At 40.2% G+C, this 15,673-nt stretch overlaps 1 protein-coding gene across 4 annotated transcripts in view; it reads right to left on the bottom strand.

The window, feature by feature from the left end:
* Positions 1–8,974: 8,974 nt before the first annotated feature.
* The window catches only part of CCDC171 (coiled-coil domain containing 171), a 111,001-nt gene continuing 104,302 nt past the window's right edge, over positions 8,975–15,673 (bottom strand). For 3 of the 4 annotated variants that reach the window (XM_089674756.1, XM_089674758.1, XM_089674759.1), the window contains one exon: positions 14,628–15,184. In XM_089674756.1, the coding sequence (XP_089530882.1) occupies positions 14,975–15,184 (210 nt within the window). In that variant the 3' untranslated portion in view covers positions 14,628–14,974. Of the gene's footprint in view, positions 12,847–14,627; positions 15,185–15,673 lie in introns of those variants that run through there. The other variant, XM_089674757.1, reaches the window with a different exon arrangement.

Below are 15,673 nucleotides of genomic sequence, written 5' to 3'. Positions count from 1 at the left end.
GATGTACGTCGGCAAAGCAGGCTCCCTGCGCCGGATAACGTACCTAGTAAGTGATCCGGCTCATCAGGGCAGGGGGCATGTGAGTAATAAGACACAGCACAAACCAATCAGCAGGTTCCAGCCAATGAATGACAGCCAGGACATGGTGATCTGCAAAGAGGCTGACAAGACAGAGCTCTGTGAATGTTAGCAACATAGAGCTTTGTCCTGACAGGAAGGATGAGCCAGTTTTTGTTTCCCTGCAAAGCAGGGAATAAAAACTGGCTCATCCCCCAGTAAAAGCAGCACACAGTAAACGCACATAGCACTGTTATGCATGCACTTAACCCTTTGATTGCCCCTAGATGTTAACCCCTTCCGAGCCAGTGTCATTAGTACAGTGTCAGTGTATAATATTAGCACTGATCACTGTATTAGTGTCATTGGTCCCCCCAAAGTGTCAGATTGACCACCATACTATCATAGTCCCACTTTAAGTCACTGATCACCGCCTATACTAGTATTAAGAAAAAAAATTCCAGTGTACATACTTACATTTGTAGACACTAAGATTTTCACGCAAACCAATTAATATTCACTTATTAGGATTTTTTTTTTTTTTAGAAAAAGACATGTAGCAGAATACATTTCAGCATAAATTTATGAAGAAATTTTTTTATGGGACGTTTTAAAGCCAAAAGTGAACAATATTGTTTATTCTTCAAAATTTTCAGTCTTTTTCAGTGTTCGTGCCAAAAAAAATTAAAAACCCAGTGGTGATCAAATAGCACCAAAAGAAAGCTCTATTTGTGTGAAACAAATTATATAAATTTCATTTGGGTACAGTGTTGCATGTCTGCACGACTGTCAGTTAAAGTAGTGCAGCGCTGTATAGCAAAAAATGGCCTGGTCATGAAGGGGGCAAATCTTATGGAGGGGGGGGGGGGGGGGGAGTGGTTAATTCCTCTTTAAGGCTGTCAGCAGATTGGCAGAAAATTGGAGAGCAACTGAGCATGTGCAGAGCAGGGTGAGACAGTCTATTACTGGATTTCAAACATTATAGATACTTATTTTAATGTTTTACACACCTATACCTGCAAAAGGGGCCAGCCTGAAGGGATCTAGCAGGACTTCATTTTCTGCCTAAAGTTCCACTTTAAGTCTGCAACTCTTATGGCCTTTTCCAGGTTATGCTTAACTTTTTTTTTCTTTAACCTCTTCCTGCCGATGTGGCACATATATGCGACCTCTCTGCGGGTGGGCTTTAACACCATGCAGCCACATATATGCATCTATTTGTAAACAAGGTACTGTGCACAGCAACTAACATGTAACAGAAAGCTCCCGATGCATATTTGCGATTGGGAGCTTTCCAATCATGTGACTGATGGGACAGTTAATTACAGCGGTCACATGATCAAAATGCCCGTCTCTGACTCTTGGCATTTCAGCCCAGTTATAAATCTGGGAGGCGGCGGGGTGAAGGGGTGAAATAGCCAGTTGTTCACAGCACACCTTTGAGCACCTTTTGTTTTGATGAACCTGCAATACATTTAGCTGATTTACAGCCCAATCACACCGGGTGTGACTTGCCATGTCATGCGACTTGAAAATCGCATGGCAAGTCGCCACCCTATTGTTCGCAATTACAACGGTCACATTGGTGCAATTCTGACTTGGTCGGAGCCGCGCTGATTTCTAAAGTAGGGCATGCACTGCTTAAGGTGCGACTTGCATAAACATCTGTCTTTCAAGCCGCAGGTATCTTGCAAGTCGCACCCCAAGTCGGAATACCATCCGAATTTGAAATCGTGCAACTTAAATGTTCAATGTGACTGATGTTCTCTAACAAACCTCTGAGGGCTTCACAGAACATCTGTATTTACGTATACTGAGACTAAATTACACACAGCTGGACTCTATTTATGATTAGGTGACTTCTGAAGGCAATTGGTTCCACTAGATTTTATTAGGGGTATCTGAGTAAAGTGGGCTGAATACAAATGCACACCACACTTTCCAGATATTTTAAAAAAAAATTTGAAAACCATTTATCATTTTCCTTCCTCTTCACAATTATGTGCCACTTTGTGTTGGTCTATCACATAAAATCCCAATAAAATACATTTACGTTTTTGGTTGTAACATGACAAAATGTGGAAAATTTCAAGGGGTATGAATACTTTTTCAAGGCACTATAAATATGTGCTCCTTTTCACCAAAGCCCTCAGCAAACACTCCACACTCTCTGGACCAATTTGACCCCTTGTCAATATGCACTTGTTGATGTAACCATACATCACTCCTGAAGACGTTGCACACTAATGACGAAATGCGTAGAGTGAGACTTCCAGTACGTTACTTTAGCTGAAATGCACAGTGAAGAGCCAGCGGCTACATTTTTTTGTAACACTGTAAGTGCAATTTTATTAACCTTTGAGAAAAATAAACAAATTTTACATTATGGGAGGTTTCTGTTTTTCCTTTTAACATCGCTACCATGAGTGTTCAGTAACTCTGAGAAGACCGAATAGAGGAGAAGTGGGACTGGTTGAAGTGGTAGTGGAAATTACATTCCCTGGCAACCTTTTCTGGCAGTATGGAGATTCTGGCTTCCTTCCATCCTTGACCCAGTGGTGTATGGTTACATCAGCAAGCACATTTTGACTTTCTTGTGTATACAAGGGGTCAAATTTGTCTGGTGAGTGCAGAGTGTTTGCTAAGGGTATGGTGGAAATGAACACATATTTCTGTCTTTCTTTCATAGAAGCACATGGATGAATAAGGACACTGCACACAAGATTTGCTTATTAGGACTTTTATTATTTGTATTTTGACGTTCTCTAAGTGCAAGTTCTGTTTTGATATCTTTATCCCCCAAAAAATTAATGTTAGCACACCCCATTATTCCTTTCACTACCAGGTCCATACGGCATATGGACCTACAGGACTGCTTCCAGCAGGCTAAGTCCGTACGCCATACAGACCTACATTCCTCCTCTGCTATAAGCTCATGGTCACTTCATGAACTTATAGGAGAAATGTTCAGGAGACTGTGCTGAACAAAACAACAGCTTTGATCAGAGCTATTCACCTAAAAGATACTGCCATTGCTTCTCTACCTCTCACCCACTTCTTTCTGCCCTCCTGCACTGCCTAAAATGCCTGCGGGTGGGCTTTAACACCATGCAGCCACATATATGCATCTATTTGTAAACAAGGTACTGTGCACAGCAACTAACATGTAACAGAAAGCTCCTGATGCATACTTGCGATTTGGAGCTTTCCAATCATGTGACTGATGAGCTGTACTGCCCCCCCCCCACCTGTTTTTTGCCCCCACCACCAATCCACCCCAGCACCAATTTTCACATACATCCCCCCCAACATCAGCTTCCCCCATCAGTACAGATCCCCATGGATGCTAAAATTATTGCTTTCACTCTGACGTTTGCAGCGATGCCTCACCTATTTAGTGCGATTGCCGTATACACACACATACGCGCGTAGGCAGCAATTATATATTTTTTTTTATGTTATTACCATTTTATTTTTTTAATTTGTATTTTATGTATTTAACTTTATTGCTATCACAAAGGGGTTAACAAACCCCATATGACAGCATTGGGCTGGTGACATATAATCTTTATGGAGATACTGGTGCTCTGATAGATTGTGGCTGGTGACAGGGGGCAACTGGGTGATGTACAAGCTTCCTGAAAACATCATAGCACCATGCACCTTTAGTACTTCTCTCAAGAGTTGTCAGCCCCGATGCAGGCGGTGGGCTGACTCTTCGGAAAAGTTATGCAAATATAGAAATACTTTGATGGGTAGATGTCATGTAGCCAGCATTCCTAGGCAGGCTGTATTTGCATGCATTAACACTGCAGTCCTAAGCGCACAGACATGTCCCAAAGTTAATGAAAAATGTCAACTGTCCTTAGTAATGTAAAACCACTGCTGCCATAGTAAATCGCATAAGTGAATCCAGGAATACTGACAAGAGCCAGGCGCTGTGAAGTTTGTAATCATATAAAAACACCTTATATGGAGGTGTGCCTTTAATAGAACATAACAGGGTAAATCCGGTAAAGGCACAAGCCTGTGGCTTTAAGACGCCAGGTATCCAGATGGACGGCCCGTCCGCTCAGAGGGAAGCTGTGGAGGAGAAGCATGCCTGTCAATCAGGGACCACGTGGTCACGACGTCCCGGTGGCCCAGGTGACATCACCGCGTTGTCAGGGAGACGGAGGGTAGGAACCCACGCTGAAGCCGCAGCTTAGAAAGAGGAGGCAGGTTGCCGGGACAACATGTTTCACGCGCATGCGCTTTTTCAAGCTGGTGATAGGTCCGGCAAGCGGCCGTTTTATAGGAGACCCGCATGGCAAGGAGGCCGGCATATCAACAGGGGGGAATGGTTAGAGCGGACAGCTCGCCCCACATTATTATAATTAAACACAGGATCGGAGCTCCAATTATAATATGCATTAAAACAAAACACAATGAATGGACTTAAATCTCAAGGAATAAAAGAAATATAAACGGCCAAGGAATTAGATATGTGCACATTTCAACAGAGAAACACTCTAAAGGGGGATGCTAGACCAGAATAGCATGAATAATAACACAATAGTCAATATTAATTAAATTAAAGGGACGGACTATTAAAAATAGAGGGGGGGGGGCGAGTGAAAATTAAAATACTTATATTTAAAACCAAACTCTGGGATAAAATTAGAAAAAAAATGATGATGTCAATAATATCCTAGAATTAGATTATATCACCATAAATAAAGGTAGCCATAATTGCTATATGAAAACAGGTGGCAACCAAAATTATATATAAATTAATATGAATACACATTAAAATATTTGTAAAAAATTGTATATAAATTCCAACAAACTATATTTTATATAAACCAGATATAAAAGAAGGCGAATGTATAAACCACTACTATTTTAAATGGAGGCCACAATATGATTAAAATCATAGTGATAAAATAATCATATAAAGATATATTGTAAAAACTGATAAGACCAAATTAAGAGCCACATTAGTGTATTAATGGGCTCAGAAGGAGAGGACAAAGAAGGGTCCAAATACCTAATATAGAAGATATCTGTATCCAATCTTAAATGATACTGTGGACCTCTAAATCTTCATTGAGGCCATTGGGTACCATAGAACCGAATTTGAAAATCCAAAAGGTTTCTCTTCTACATAGGAGGGCTAACTTCTCATTGTCAGTGAGAGTGCCCTTAGGAATATGTTCTATGCCCATCACTTCTAGAATGCTAAAATTCTTGTTATGGTGATGTAGGACATGCCTGGGGACACTTTATCGCACCCCTCTTTTTATGAGTCTTCTATGTTCACCAATTCATTTTCGTAGAGGACGTATTGTACGGCCCACATATAACAATTTACATGGACAAGTTAGTACATAGACCACATGGTCTGTGGCACAAGTAATAAATTGACGGATATCATAGGTGGTACCTTTAGAATCGGTGACATGTGACCTACCATGAGTAATAAACTGGCATGCAAGACATCCCTTCTTTTTGCATTTATAAATACCAATTATACTGTTGAGATGAGAGAAAATATCATGTTTGTTATAAAGAGACACAGAGCGTTTGCTAGGGGCTAGAATGTTCTTGAGGGCACAGGCCTTTCTGAAGGTCACTTGGAGAGCATGTGGAAGACTAGGTGCCAAACGGGGATCCAGTTGCAATATATGCCAATGTGTGCATATGACCTTAGTGATTTTACGGTGTGCCATATTGAAACCTATGACAAACCTGATGGAATTTGGCTGGTCATGGGCTTGTGTTTTTGTGGTATCTATGTTGTTACTATGGCTAGTAAAAGCATCATTAATAAGGGTAGGGGGGGTAACCTTTTTCAAGGAACTAGGTAGACAGGTGGATACCCAGTTCTTTATAGTCACAGAGTTTAGAGCAATTCCTCCTTAACTGGCCGCTAGGGGGTTTAGTGTAATTAGTAGTATGGATCATATCCCCTCAGCTGATAAAACTAGATCTAAAAAGGTGATACTGTGTGAGTCAAAAATGTGGGTGAAAGATGTTAGAATTACAGTGTGACACGAAAGGTAAAAAAGTATTAAAAACACCATCCCAGATCAATATAATATTGTCAATATATCTTCCAAGAAAGATGATGTTTGGACCATATACAGTTGTGTTCAAAATAATAGCAGTGTGTTGAAAAAAGTGAATAAAGCTCAAAATCCTTCTAATAGCTTATTTCCATACACACAAATGCATTGGGAACACTACACATTCTATTCCAAATCAAAACATGAAGAAAAATATATCCAATTTGTGTTGTTCCTCTAAAACAATTGAAGAAAAGTGAATATTAGACTGTTAAAAAAAAAGCAGTGTTTGTATTCTTCTTTACAAACTCAAACATTCACTATACAAACTGAAAAATGTTTGAAGATTTTGCTTTCCTTTGAATCACGTAATTATTAGTTGTATAAGCACTGTTTCTGAGAACTGCTGTACATCTGTGTTGCATGGAGTCAACCAACTTCTGGCACCTGTGAACAGGTATTCCAGCCCAGGATGATTGGACGACATTCCACAGTTCTTCTCTATTTCTTGGTTTTGCCTCAGAAACTGCATTTTTGATGTCACCCCACAAGTTTTCTATTGGATTAAGATCCGGGGATTGGGCTGGCCACCCCATAACGTCAATCTTGTTGGTCTGGAACCAAGATGTTGCACATTTACTGGTGTGTTTGGGGTCGTTGTCTTGTTGGAACACCCATTTCAAGGGCATTTCCTTTTCAGCATAAGGCAGCATGACCTCTTCAAGAATTCTGATGTATTCAAACTGATCCATGATCCCTGGCATGCGATAACTAGGTCCAACACCGTAGTATGAGAAACATCCCCATATCACGATGCTTGCGCAACCATGCTTCACTGTCTTCACAGTGTACTGTGGCTTGAATTCAGTGTTTGGGGGTCGTCTGACAAACTGTCTCCGGCCACTAGACCCAAAAAGAACAATCTTACTTTCATCAGTCCACAAAATGTTGCGCCATTTCTCTTTAGGCCAGTCAATGTGCTCTTTGGCAAATTGTAACCTCTTCAGCACGTCTTTTTTTCAACAGTGGGACTTTGCGGGGTCTTCTTGCAGATAGCTTGACTTCACATAGGCGTCTTCTAATTGTAACAGTACTCACAGGTAACTTTAGACCTTCTTTGATCTTGCTGGAGCTGATTGTTGGCTGAGTCCTTGCCATTTTGGCTATTCTTCTATCCATTCGAATGGTAGTTTTTTGCTTTCTTCCACGTCTTTCAGGTTTTGATTGCCATTTTAAATCATTTGCGATCATTTTAGCACCCTATCATTTTCTGCACTTCTTTATATGTTTTCCCCTCTCCAATCAACTTTTTAATCAAGGTACGCTGTTCTTCTGAACAATGTCTGGAACAACCCATTTTCCTCAGAATTTCAGAGAGAAATGCACTGTAACCAGCATGTACAACATTTGCTGCCTTCCTTCCTTAAATAAGGGCAATAATTGCCACCTGTTTTTCAAAGAATGAATTACCTCACTAATAGAACTCCACACTGCTATTATTTTGAACATGCCCTTTTCAATTAGTGATTCAATTACACAGAATCAGCAGCATGCATGTCATGACTGTTGGGTCTGTTGGATTTCTATTATTCTACTACACCTGTAAATTATTTGCCATGTAGAAATATCATTTCTACCAAAAACAGTGATTGATCAGGTTAGTGATGTCTGACTGCTATTATTTTGAACACAACTGTATATTCTTTCTCCCAGAGGCCCATCCTTAAGTTGGCATAGCAGGGAGCAAAATTTGCACCCATTGCTGTGCCATTAATCGGCAAATAAAATTGGTCTAAAAATGTAAAATAGTTGTGATGTAAACAAAAATCTGTGCAATCAATGATAAAACCGGCCTGGACAGAGTTCATATGGGCATCCGATAATAAAAAATGCTGGAGGGCAGAGAGGCCCACTTTATGGGGGATAGAAGTGTAAAAAGAGGACACATCTAGTGAAGCCCAATTATACCCCGACTGCCATCTGTGTCTTAAAACCTCTATAACATGACTAGAGTCCCTAATGAAAGATGGTAATTGCATGACCAATGGTTGAAGAAAATGGTCTATATATTTTAACAGGCCATTAGTAAAACTATTGGTACTGGCCACTATGGGACACCCAGGTGAATGAGTAAATCGACTTATGGATCTTTGGGAGGTGGTAAAAATAAGGGGTGCTACACACTGCAGGGAGTAAAAATGATTTTTCTTTTTTATTAATAACTCCGTTGTTGAAAGCAGTATCAACCAATGTTTTGAGTGCTTTCTGGTAGACAGGTAGAGGGTCTACTTTCAGTTTTTGGTAAGTGGTCAAATCAGACAGGAGACAAATGGACTCTTTAATGTAGTCTGTAGTATGTTGGACCACTAGGCTACGACCCTTGTCTGCTTGCCTAATAATGATGTTTTTATTAAGCTCCAAGTTTTTCAGGGCTTTTAGTTCTGAACTAGTAAAGTTCCGGCTCACTGGTGGGATATCACATAAGGTAAGAAGATCCCTATAAAGTACCTGGTAGTGTGATGGATTTGGTAAAATGTCTATTTCAATTCATATTGAATATATATATATATATATATATATATATATATATATATAAACACACACACACACACACACACACACACACACTTTTTTATACACATTTTTATACATATTTACTTTTATACTTTAATACTATTTCTTTCCACATATTTATAAATGTTTAGCATGAATATATATGTTGTGTGAATATTTTCTGCCTGCTGGGCTTTGTGGTACTTTAAGAAATCCTTGCTTAAGAAATGTTTGCTCACAGGCACAGACCCCCTGTCAGGGCTCCCGGGTATGACCAGAGGTGTGTGACTGCCGCAGGGAAACGCAGACTTCAGATATGTTATAAACAATGTAATTTATTAACACTAACCATACAAACATAAACGCAGTGCAATACTAAAACATAACACAGTGCAAACAAACCAAACCAACCACCCACAGATAACAGTACATACAATGCAAGCGTCGTCAGGCAGGCCGGGTCAATATCAGTCGGGCAGGTAGGTACAGGGGGAGCAAGCGGAGAATGGTCAGGGTCACAGCCCAGGTTCAGCAGGTAGCGGGCAGCGTGGTACAGAGGGTCAGGCAGAGGAGAATGGTCAGACAAGCCAGGGATCAGAGCAGGGTCAGCAGAGAATCAGACAGGAACAGAGAGCAGGAACAGGATACAGGGCCCAAGAGAAACACAACACCAAGGCAGAGTCTGCAGGTCTGAATGTCCCTTAAATACACCAGTATAATTAGTTCCAGGTGTTTGACTGGCTGCAAGGTTGAGTCTCTGATTGCTGGGAGCACCCGCTGGCCAGCCCTGGTACTGCAGCTCATAAGGCAGCTGAGTCCCACTATTGCTGGCCAGTCCATTCCTGACACCCCCTCCCATCGTCTGATTTCGAAGACAAAAGAATGTTTTTCTTTCTGTAAGATAAGACTTGGAAGAAGATCACACCTATACCATGACGGAGATTGTTTTCGTGTAAAGTGGCCAATCAAAGACTAATATAATGCTTATGCTGTTATCACGTGATGTTCGCATCATTTTTCATATATAAACTCACGGTTTCATTTCAATATATTAGAGAGAAGTTTTCACAGACCAAACGTGTCAGTGTGAGTTTCTTTATGTGCACACATTCCAGAGCTGGCCAGCATCATAAATTAGGACAGGAACAGATAAGCACTGGACAATTCAGGCCTCAACTAAATCAGTAGAAGGTTTCGATATAAGGCCCCTTGGATTGTACTGGGTAAAAAGTAGATTTAGGTTTAAAATGGGTGTGTGTAATATCAGGATCGAGGGAAATGGGAGGGACCTCGATACCCTGAGAATGGCTCTCAGACCATAATTCCTCTAAAACCTGGATAAGCGCTTTGTCCTCTTCCTGAATAGAAGAATCTATAAGTGGAGTCTGTAATTCAGTAGCTAGCTGGGGATCATTGGAATAATGTTTTATCGTGAGGGATCAAATAAATCGATTTAGGTCTTGAAATAGTCTAAATTTATTGGGGCCTATTGCAGGTAAAAAGCTTAGACCCTTCTGGAGTAAGAATAACTCGACATCCGAAAAAATATAAGAGGAGAGATTAAAGATTTTTATTGTACTGGCAAGTTTAGTTGTTCTGTTCTCTCTTTCTTTCTTTGCCTGATACACTGTTCAACAAATTTTTATTTTTTGCCAGTTTTGGAAACAAAAGGATCCATTTCTTAATGAATTTCACATTCTGAGTTCAAATATAACAATGAAATTTGTCAATTGGCTCTAGTTTTTCTGTAAACGGAAAGTTTTCTACTATAGGCGTAATGACTACATAATGCACAATAATTATATAGATAGATGTCTTTCCACAAATATAAAGCAAGTGATATTGACTACATAACAAAGCCTAAATGGCATAATATATTGCATAGGATTACCAAGAAAAATTATAGCCATAAGATAAGTTGAATCATTTTAATACTTAGGATTCTCACTAGTTTTGTCTTCAGTTTGTGTCGGTTTTGCTTCTCTTGGCTTTTCTCTTGTATTCGAGGAAAGGGCTATCTCTTACAACTGTCCAGCAATAGTCAGCAAGCATTGATGGGCTCCATTTACCTTGATATCTTCTATCCATAGCTGCAATGTCTTGATGGAAGCGCTCTCCGTGTTCATCACTCACTGCTCCACAGTTTGGTGGGAAAAAATCCAGATGCGAATGTAGAAAATGAATTTTTAGAGACATGTTGCAACCCAGATTTCTGTAAGTCTGGATGAGTTTTTCTACCACTTTCTTGTAGTCTGGTGTTTTATTGTTTCCAAGAAAATTTGATGTCACTGATACAAATGCTGTCCAGGCAGCCTTTTCCTTTCCACGCAACAGAGAAAGAAACTCATCATCATGAATAAGTTTACGAATCTGTGGCCCAACAAAGACTCCTTCATTTATTTTTGCAGCACTAAGTGCTGGAAATTTGCTAATCAGGTACTTGAAACCTGCTTTATTCTTGTCCATTGCCTTAACAAAGTTTTTCATTAATCCCAACTTGATGTGTAATGTGTCTCCTATCTTGCAGCCAAAATACAAGTTGTAGGCTTTCTTAATCATTCCTGTTATCCTCCTTTTTTGTGAGATAAAAGTTATTTCACCGCAGATATAGCAGAAATTATCTGCTTTATTCACACAAGTTTGAGGCATTACTGAGTAGCCTATATAAGCATAAAACGAAATGTAAAGACGCTGTCGAACTACAATCAGCTACAGATACTGCAGCTTTTATGCAGTGAAGTGATGCAATTAAAGGCTAATATTGCATCATCTCAGTATACATGCAATTTTCTATTGGTCACCAGTATCAATTGCGCAATATGCAGCTGAAGTTGCATCATAATTTTGAATGGCTTACGTCATTAGATGGGTGAATATATCATGGAAACTAGAGCCAATCAACATTTTTTAGGGTCATTTTCGTTTTCAGCACCCCAAAATTATGTAAGATTAGCTAATTTTATGCCCAAAACTTTTTACCTGTTGAACAGTGATATCGTTTACCGCTACGTCTGCCTCATCTAGCTTTCTTTTTTCTTTTGAAGTCCCCATTGGGAGGGTTTCTAAAAAAAAAAACGGGGATTGGGGGGTTGATGTCATTATCAATAGATATTGGAATTGTGGTACCACCTATCATGAAGGAATCCAAATCTTTTGAGAGTGGGCCATAGCGATGAGTAGGTATGGCAAAGCAGTTTTTAGATGGATCTATGTTATTCTGTGTGATGAAAGATGTGACTGAGAAGTGGAATAGCTAGGTTCTGTCTCCTTTGTGGGAGGAAGGTTGGTGGACAGATTAACAGGACTACGGGGTGCCAAACGAGGTGGTGTAGGTGGTATAGGTTGAATTGTTGATGTCGACAGGTTGTCGAGAGTATGACTAGATGCAAGAGCTGTGTGTTGGGTAGAAGAAGGGGGTTTAAAAAACTGTCTGCGAGGTTTATGTTTATTATGGTTGGTATTTGCATGCAGACTGCCATGATGCTGAGCCTCCATGACTGAAAGACATGATGTCCAAACAAATAAGGGGGCAGGCAAGGCACAGGGAAGGCTGTAGAGGAAAGGGCTAGATAATTTCAGTTTGGAAATGAGGCAGGTACTAACTGACTTGCTGCAGCTTCTACTGCACACTGTAAGAAGCTCACAGTGTGAAGTGAAATCAGAGTAAGCAATTTCAGTAAAGAAGAAAAGCCTATATGACCGAGTGAGGCGGAAGGTAAGGTTGGAGTTCAGCTTTTACATCTGGGCATTGTGGCATTATAAATACGCATGTAAATTGAGGTGTCATGCAAAATGAATGGCACAATAATGCACCATAGATCATATATTATCACAATGAAAAGTTCTGTATGAGGTCTAAATTAAGCCAAGGAATGGACCAACATAAAAGTCAGGAACAAGTCAGTCCATTATAGCAAGCAGCAGGCTATTTAAACCTAAGCTTGCCCTCTTGCTGTCTGATATTTCACATCAGAAGTCCTTCCTCCTTCGGTAGTAGTGATAGGCAGTCCTATTGCTTAAACACGATCACATAATGACCTGATATCACTGTCTAGTATGGTGAGCTCACGGTGCAGGATACTGCCCCTGGGATCATTTCCATAACAGCCTGGGATTGCAGCAAGTGAATTAAATAATACTGGTTGATATTCAGCCTTGAAGATTGAGGACATCCAGTGCCAGAGAAGTACTGTGAGGGATAGAACAGGATTGAAGGTGTTAAAAATGCTGCTTCTTCTGCAATAGTCTTATACAGCATGTTATTACAGAATAAAATAAATGCTCTTCTTGGAGCATGGAATCCAAATTATTGTTTTATAGTACAACGTGGTTAGCAATGATGTGCTTAGGAGGAGAACCTACGGACTTCATTACCACAGAAAGCTAGTGCGCCATATTGCAAAGTGAATCGAAAAAAAATATAAATATGTACTTTTAAAGCATCCAGATATGTCAAGTTCCCCTGAAATTGCAACAATCTCTCCAGTTTCCTATTTTTCCACATGTATTTGGGGTTTCCATTAACAATAAGTCTTCATTTTTTTGCCTTTGAGATTTTTAATGTGACAGCTACGCAGTAAACAGTAGCAGAGATGCTGCTTAACCTCCATGTCTTGTGCTTGCAATGTGACATTTCCACAACATACACTTCTGCCTTCAGTTGTCCTTAACAAACCTCTGCCTGTAGGTCAGGGTAATTCCCATGTGCTTTAATTATTCTCTTAGCAAAACAGGACAAGAAGAACAGAAATGGTGAAAATGCAAAATGAAGAACCTTCTAATAGAAGTTTATAATACCATGAAAGAAGAAATAAAATAATTTTATGGCTACAGCTTCCACATTTTGTGTGGAAAGAAATACAGAAGCAGCCATTGATGACTTCTTATAAAGATACAAAACGGCCACTACCAGAAACCTATAACTGGTCTCCGTAGCAAGGAGGGCGACACATGTCAACATCAACAAAGAAAAATTCCTAGCTCACTTACCAGCGACCCTGCAACAAACCAAATTACCTAACAGGGGTGTCAAACTGGCGGCCCTCCAGCTGTTGCGAAACTACAAATCCCGTCATGCCTCTACCTTTAGGAGTCATGCTTGTAACTGTCAATTTTGCAGTGCCTCATGGGACTTGTAGTTTGGCAGCAGCTGGAGGACCGCCAGTTTGACACCACAGTTCACGTTTAAAACAGGGGTTTAGTTTGCACACATTTGCAAATACATGTGTAAGCTGCAGAGCCACTTCACGGCACCCCAGTATTATCTGCAATTTTAACTCTATAAATTTTGAGAGCCTCCATAGTAGGAGCACATGTATAATAACGGATAGACAGAGAGCAGGTATGCCTGGAGGAAGTCCATCCCTACTTAAAAGGCACAGGGATGCACTGCACAGCCAGCATATAGCACAATGGCAGCAAAGGTGCCCAGTGCGCCCCTCACCAAATTACCAAAAGGTACAAACGACAACCGCCCCACTTTTTTGTGTATTTATGTTACTGATTGTACTCCATAAGGCCCCATTCACCCGATCATTCCAGTCGGGTCCACTTGTCTGTTTTCAGGTGGACCCAATTGGACCCTCCATTCACTTCTATGGAACAGATGTAAATGGACTTATGTCCGTTTACACCCACCTACTTCCAATCCAATCCGGCTAAAAAAAACAGAAGGGGATCAGTTCTCCTCCGTCTGGGCAGATTCGATTACATCTGATTGCTCATAGAGCAGAAAAGGTTTGTGTGTGTCCTCTGCATAAACTGAGCAAACACGGACCTGTTGTTATCAGCCAGCTCCACTCTGAGGGGGATCAGAAGACAGATCCCCCGCTGAGCAAAGCGGAGTTTGCCCTGTGTGAAAGGGGCCTTAGTAAAGGAGAGACACTTGTAACTAGCCAAGGATAACTTGATTCTACTCGTTAAGTGAGCCATTTTGTAAAACATTCCTGTGCCAATTACATGAAGCAAATGGAGAGTGCAAATATTGTTTAATAGTGACTCGATATAATGGATGCATATGACCAGAAACACATTTTATAGCTTGTGAATTGTGAAAAATTTTAGTACATCTAAATTGCACTTGAAAACAATGAAAAACAGAAAAAATAAATATGAATAATTAAATGTGTTACACTTTTTATAAAAAAAAAAAAAAAACTGTTAATAATTTAAAAAATAAAAATAGTTATCTCAATTATATAAAATACTGTACAAAAGAGAATAGTCACTGCTATAAAAATGCTTAAATATGGTATTAACAAAAATAATTAGACCGGAGGTGGTTGATCTTTTATATCAGTACTGAAAAAAGCAAGAATTTATATCTTTGGAAGCTCCTTCATATGTGTTGAAGTCCAATCAGTAAGAGATGAGTAGTCTGTGATGGGATGGAAAGACTCGTTCATATAGCTGTAAATCTGATGGCTGGTTGATAAGTCTGGCTCAGGCTCTAGTGGTAGAAAATGTGGCACAGTTCCGTTTTGAGAAAATTCTGTTGAACTGATTGCCATGCTGGCACCACACTTCTCCTGTCATAACAAAGCAAAAAAACAAGACTATAATTGTACATTTTATCATCACCACCTCCACTACCAACAAAGGCAGTGGAAAGAGCAAAGTAGAATGAAGGCAATCTGCCTGGAGACTTCTATGGTCCATCACACATTGTTCATGATATGTATTACCCAGTCCAGTGCTTCTTTGTACCAATCTAGTTATGTAAATCCTAATTTGGGTAAGGCTTTACATAATGTAAACCAGGAGCATTCTATGTTCTAGCAAAACGTTTTACACATATGTGAGAATAGGCCTGGTCTTAAAAGTGGTCAAAGGGGAGTTCCAACCAAAAGCGGAAGCTCTGCTTATTTGTCTCTCCCCCCCCTTCACTGCTATATTTGGCACTTTTTTGGGGGGAGGGGGAGCAGATACCTGGTTTTGACAGGTACCCACTCCCACTTCCACCTCAGTTCGCCGTGGCGAAGTGAGTTGGAAGCTCAGCCCCTCTCCTTCCTCCCGCA

The sequence above is a fragment of the Staurois parvus genome, unplaced genomic scaffold (genome assembly GCF_062004578.1).
Source record: "Staurois parvus isolate SC_StPar_1 unplaced genomic scaffold, SC_StPar_1.0 ptg000012l, whole genome shotgun sequence".
Taxonomy (NCBI): domain Eukaryota; kingdom Metazoa; phylum Chordata; class Amphibia; order Anura; family Ranidae; genus Staurois; species Staurois parvus.
The sequence above is the reverse complement of the archived record's forward strand: the minus strand, read 5'-3'. Positions and strand labels throughout refer to the sequence as shown.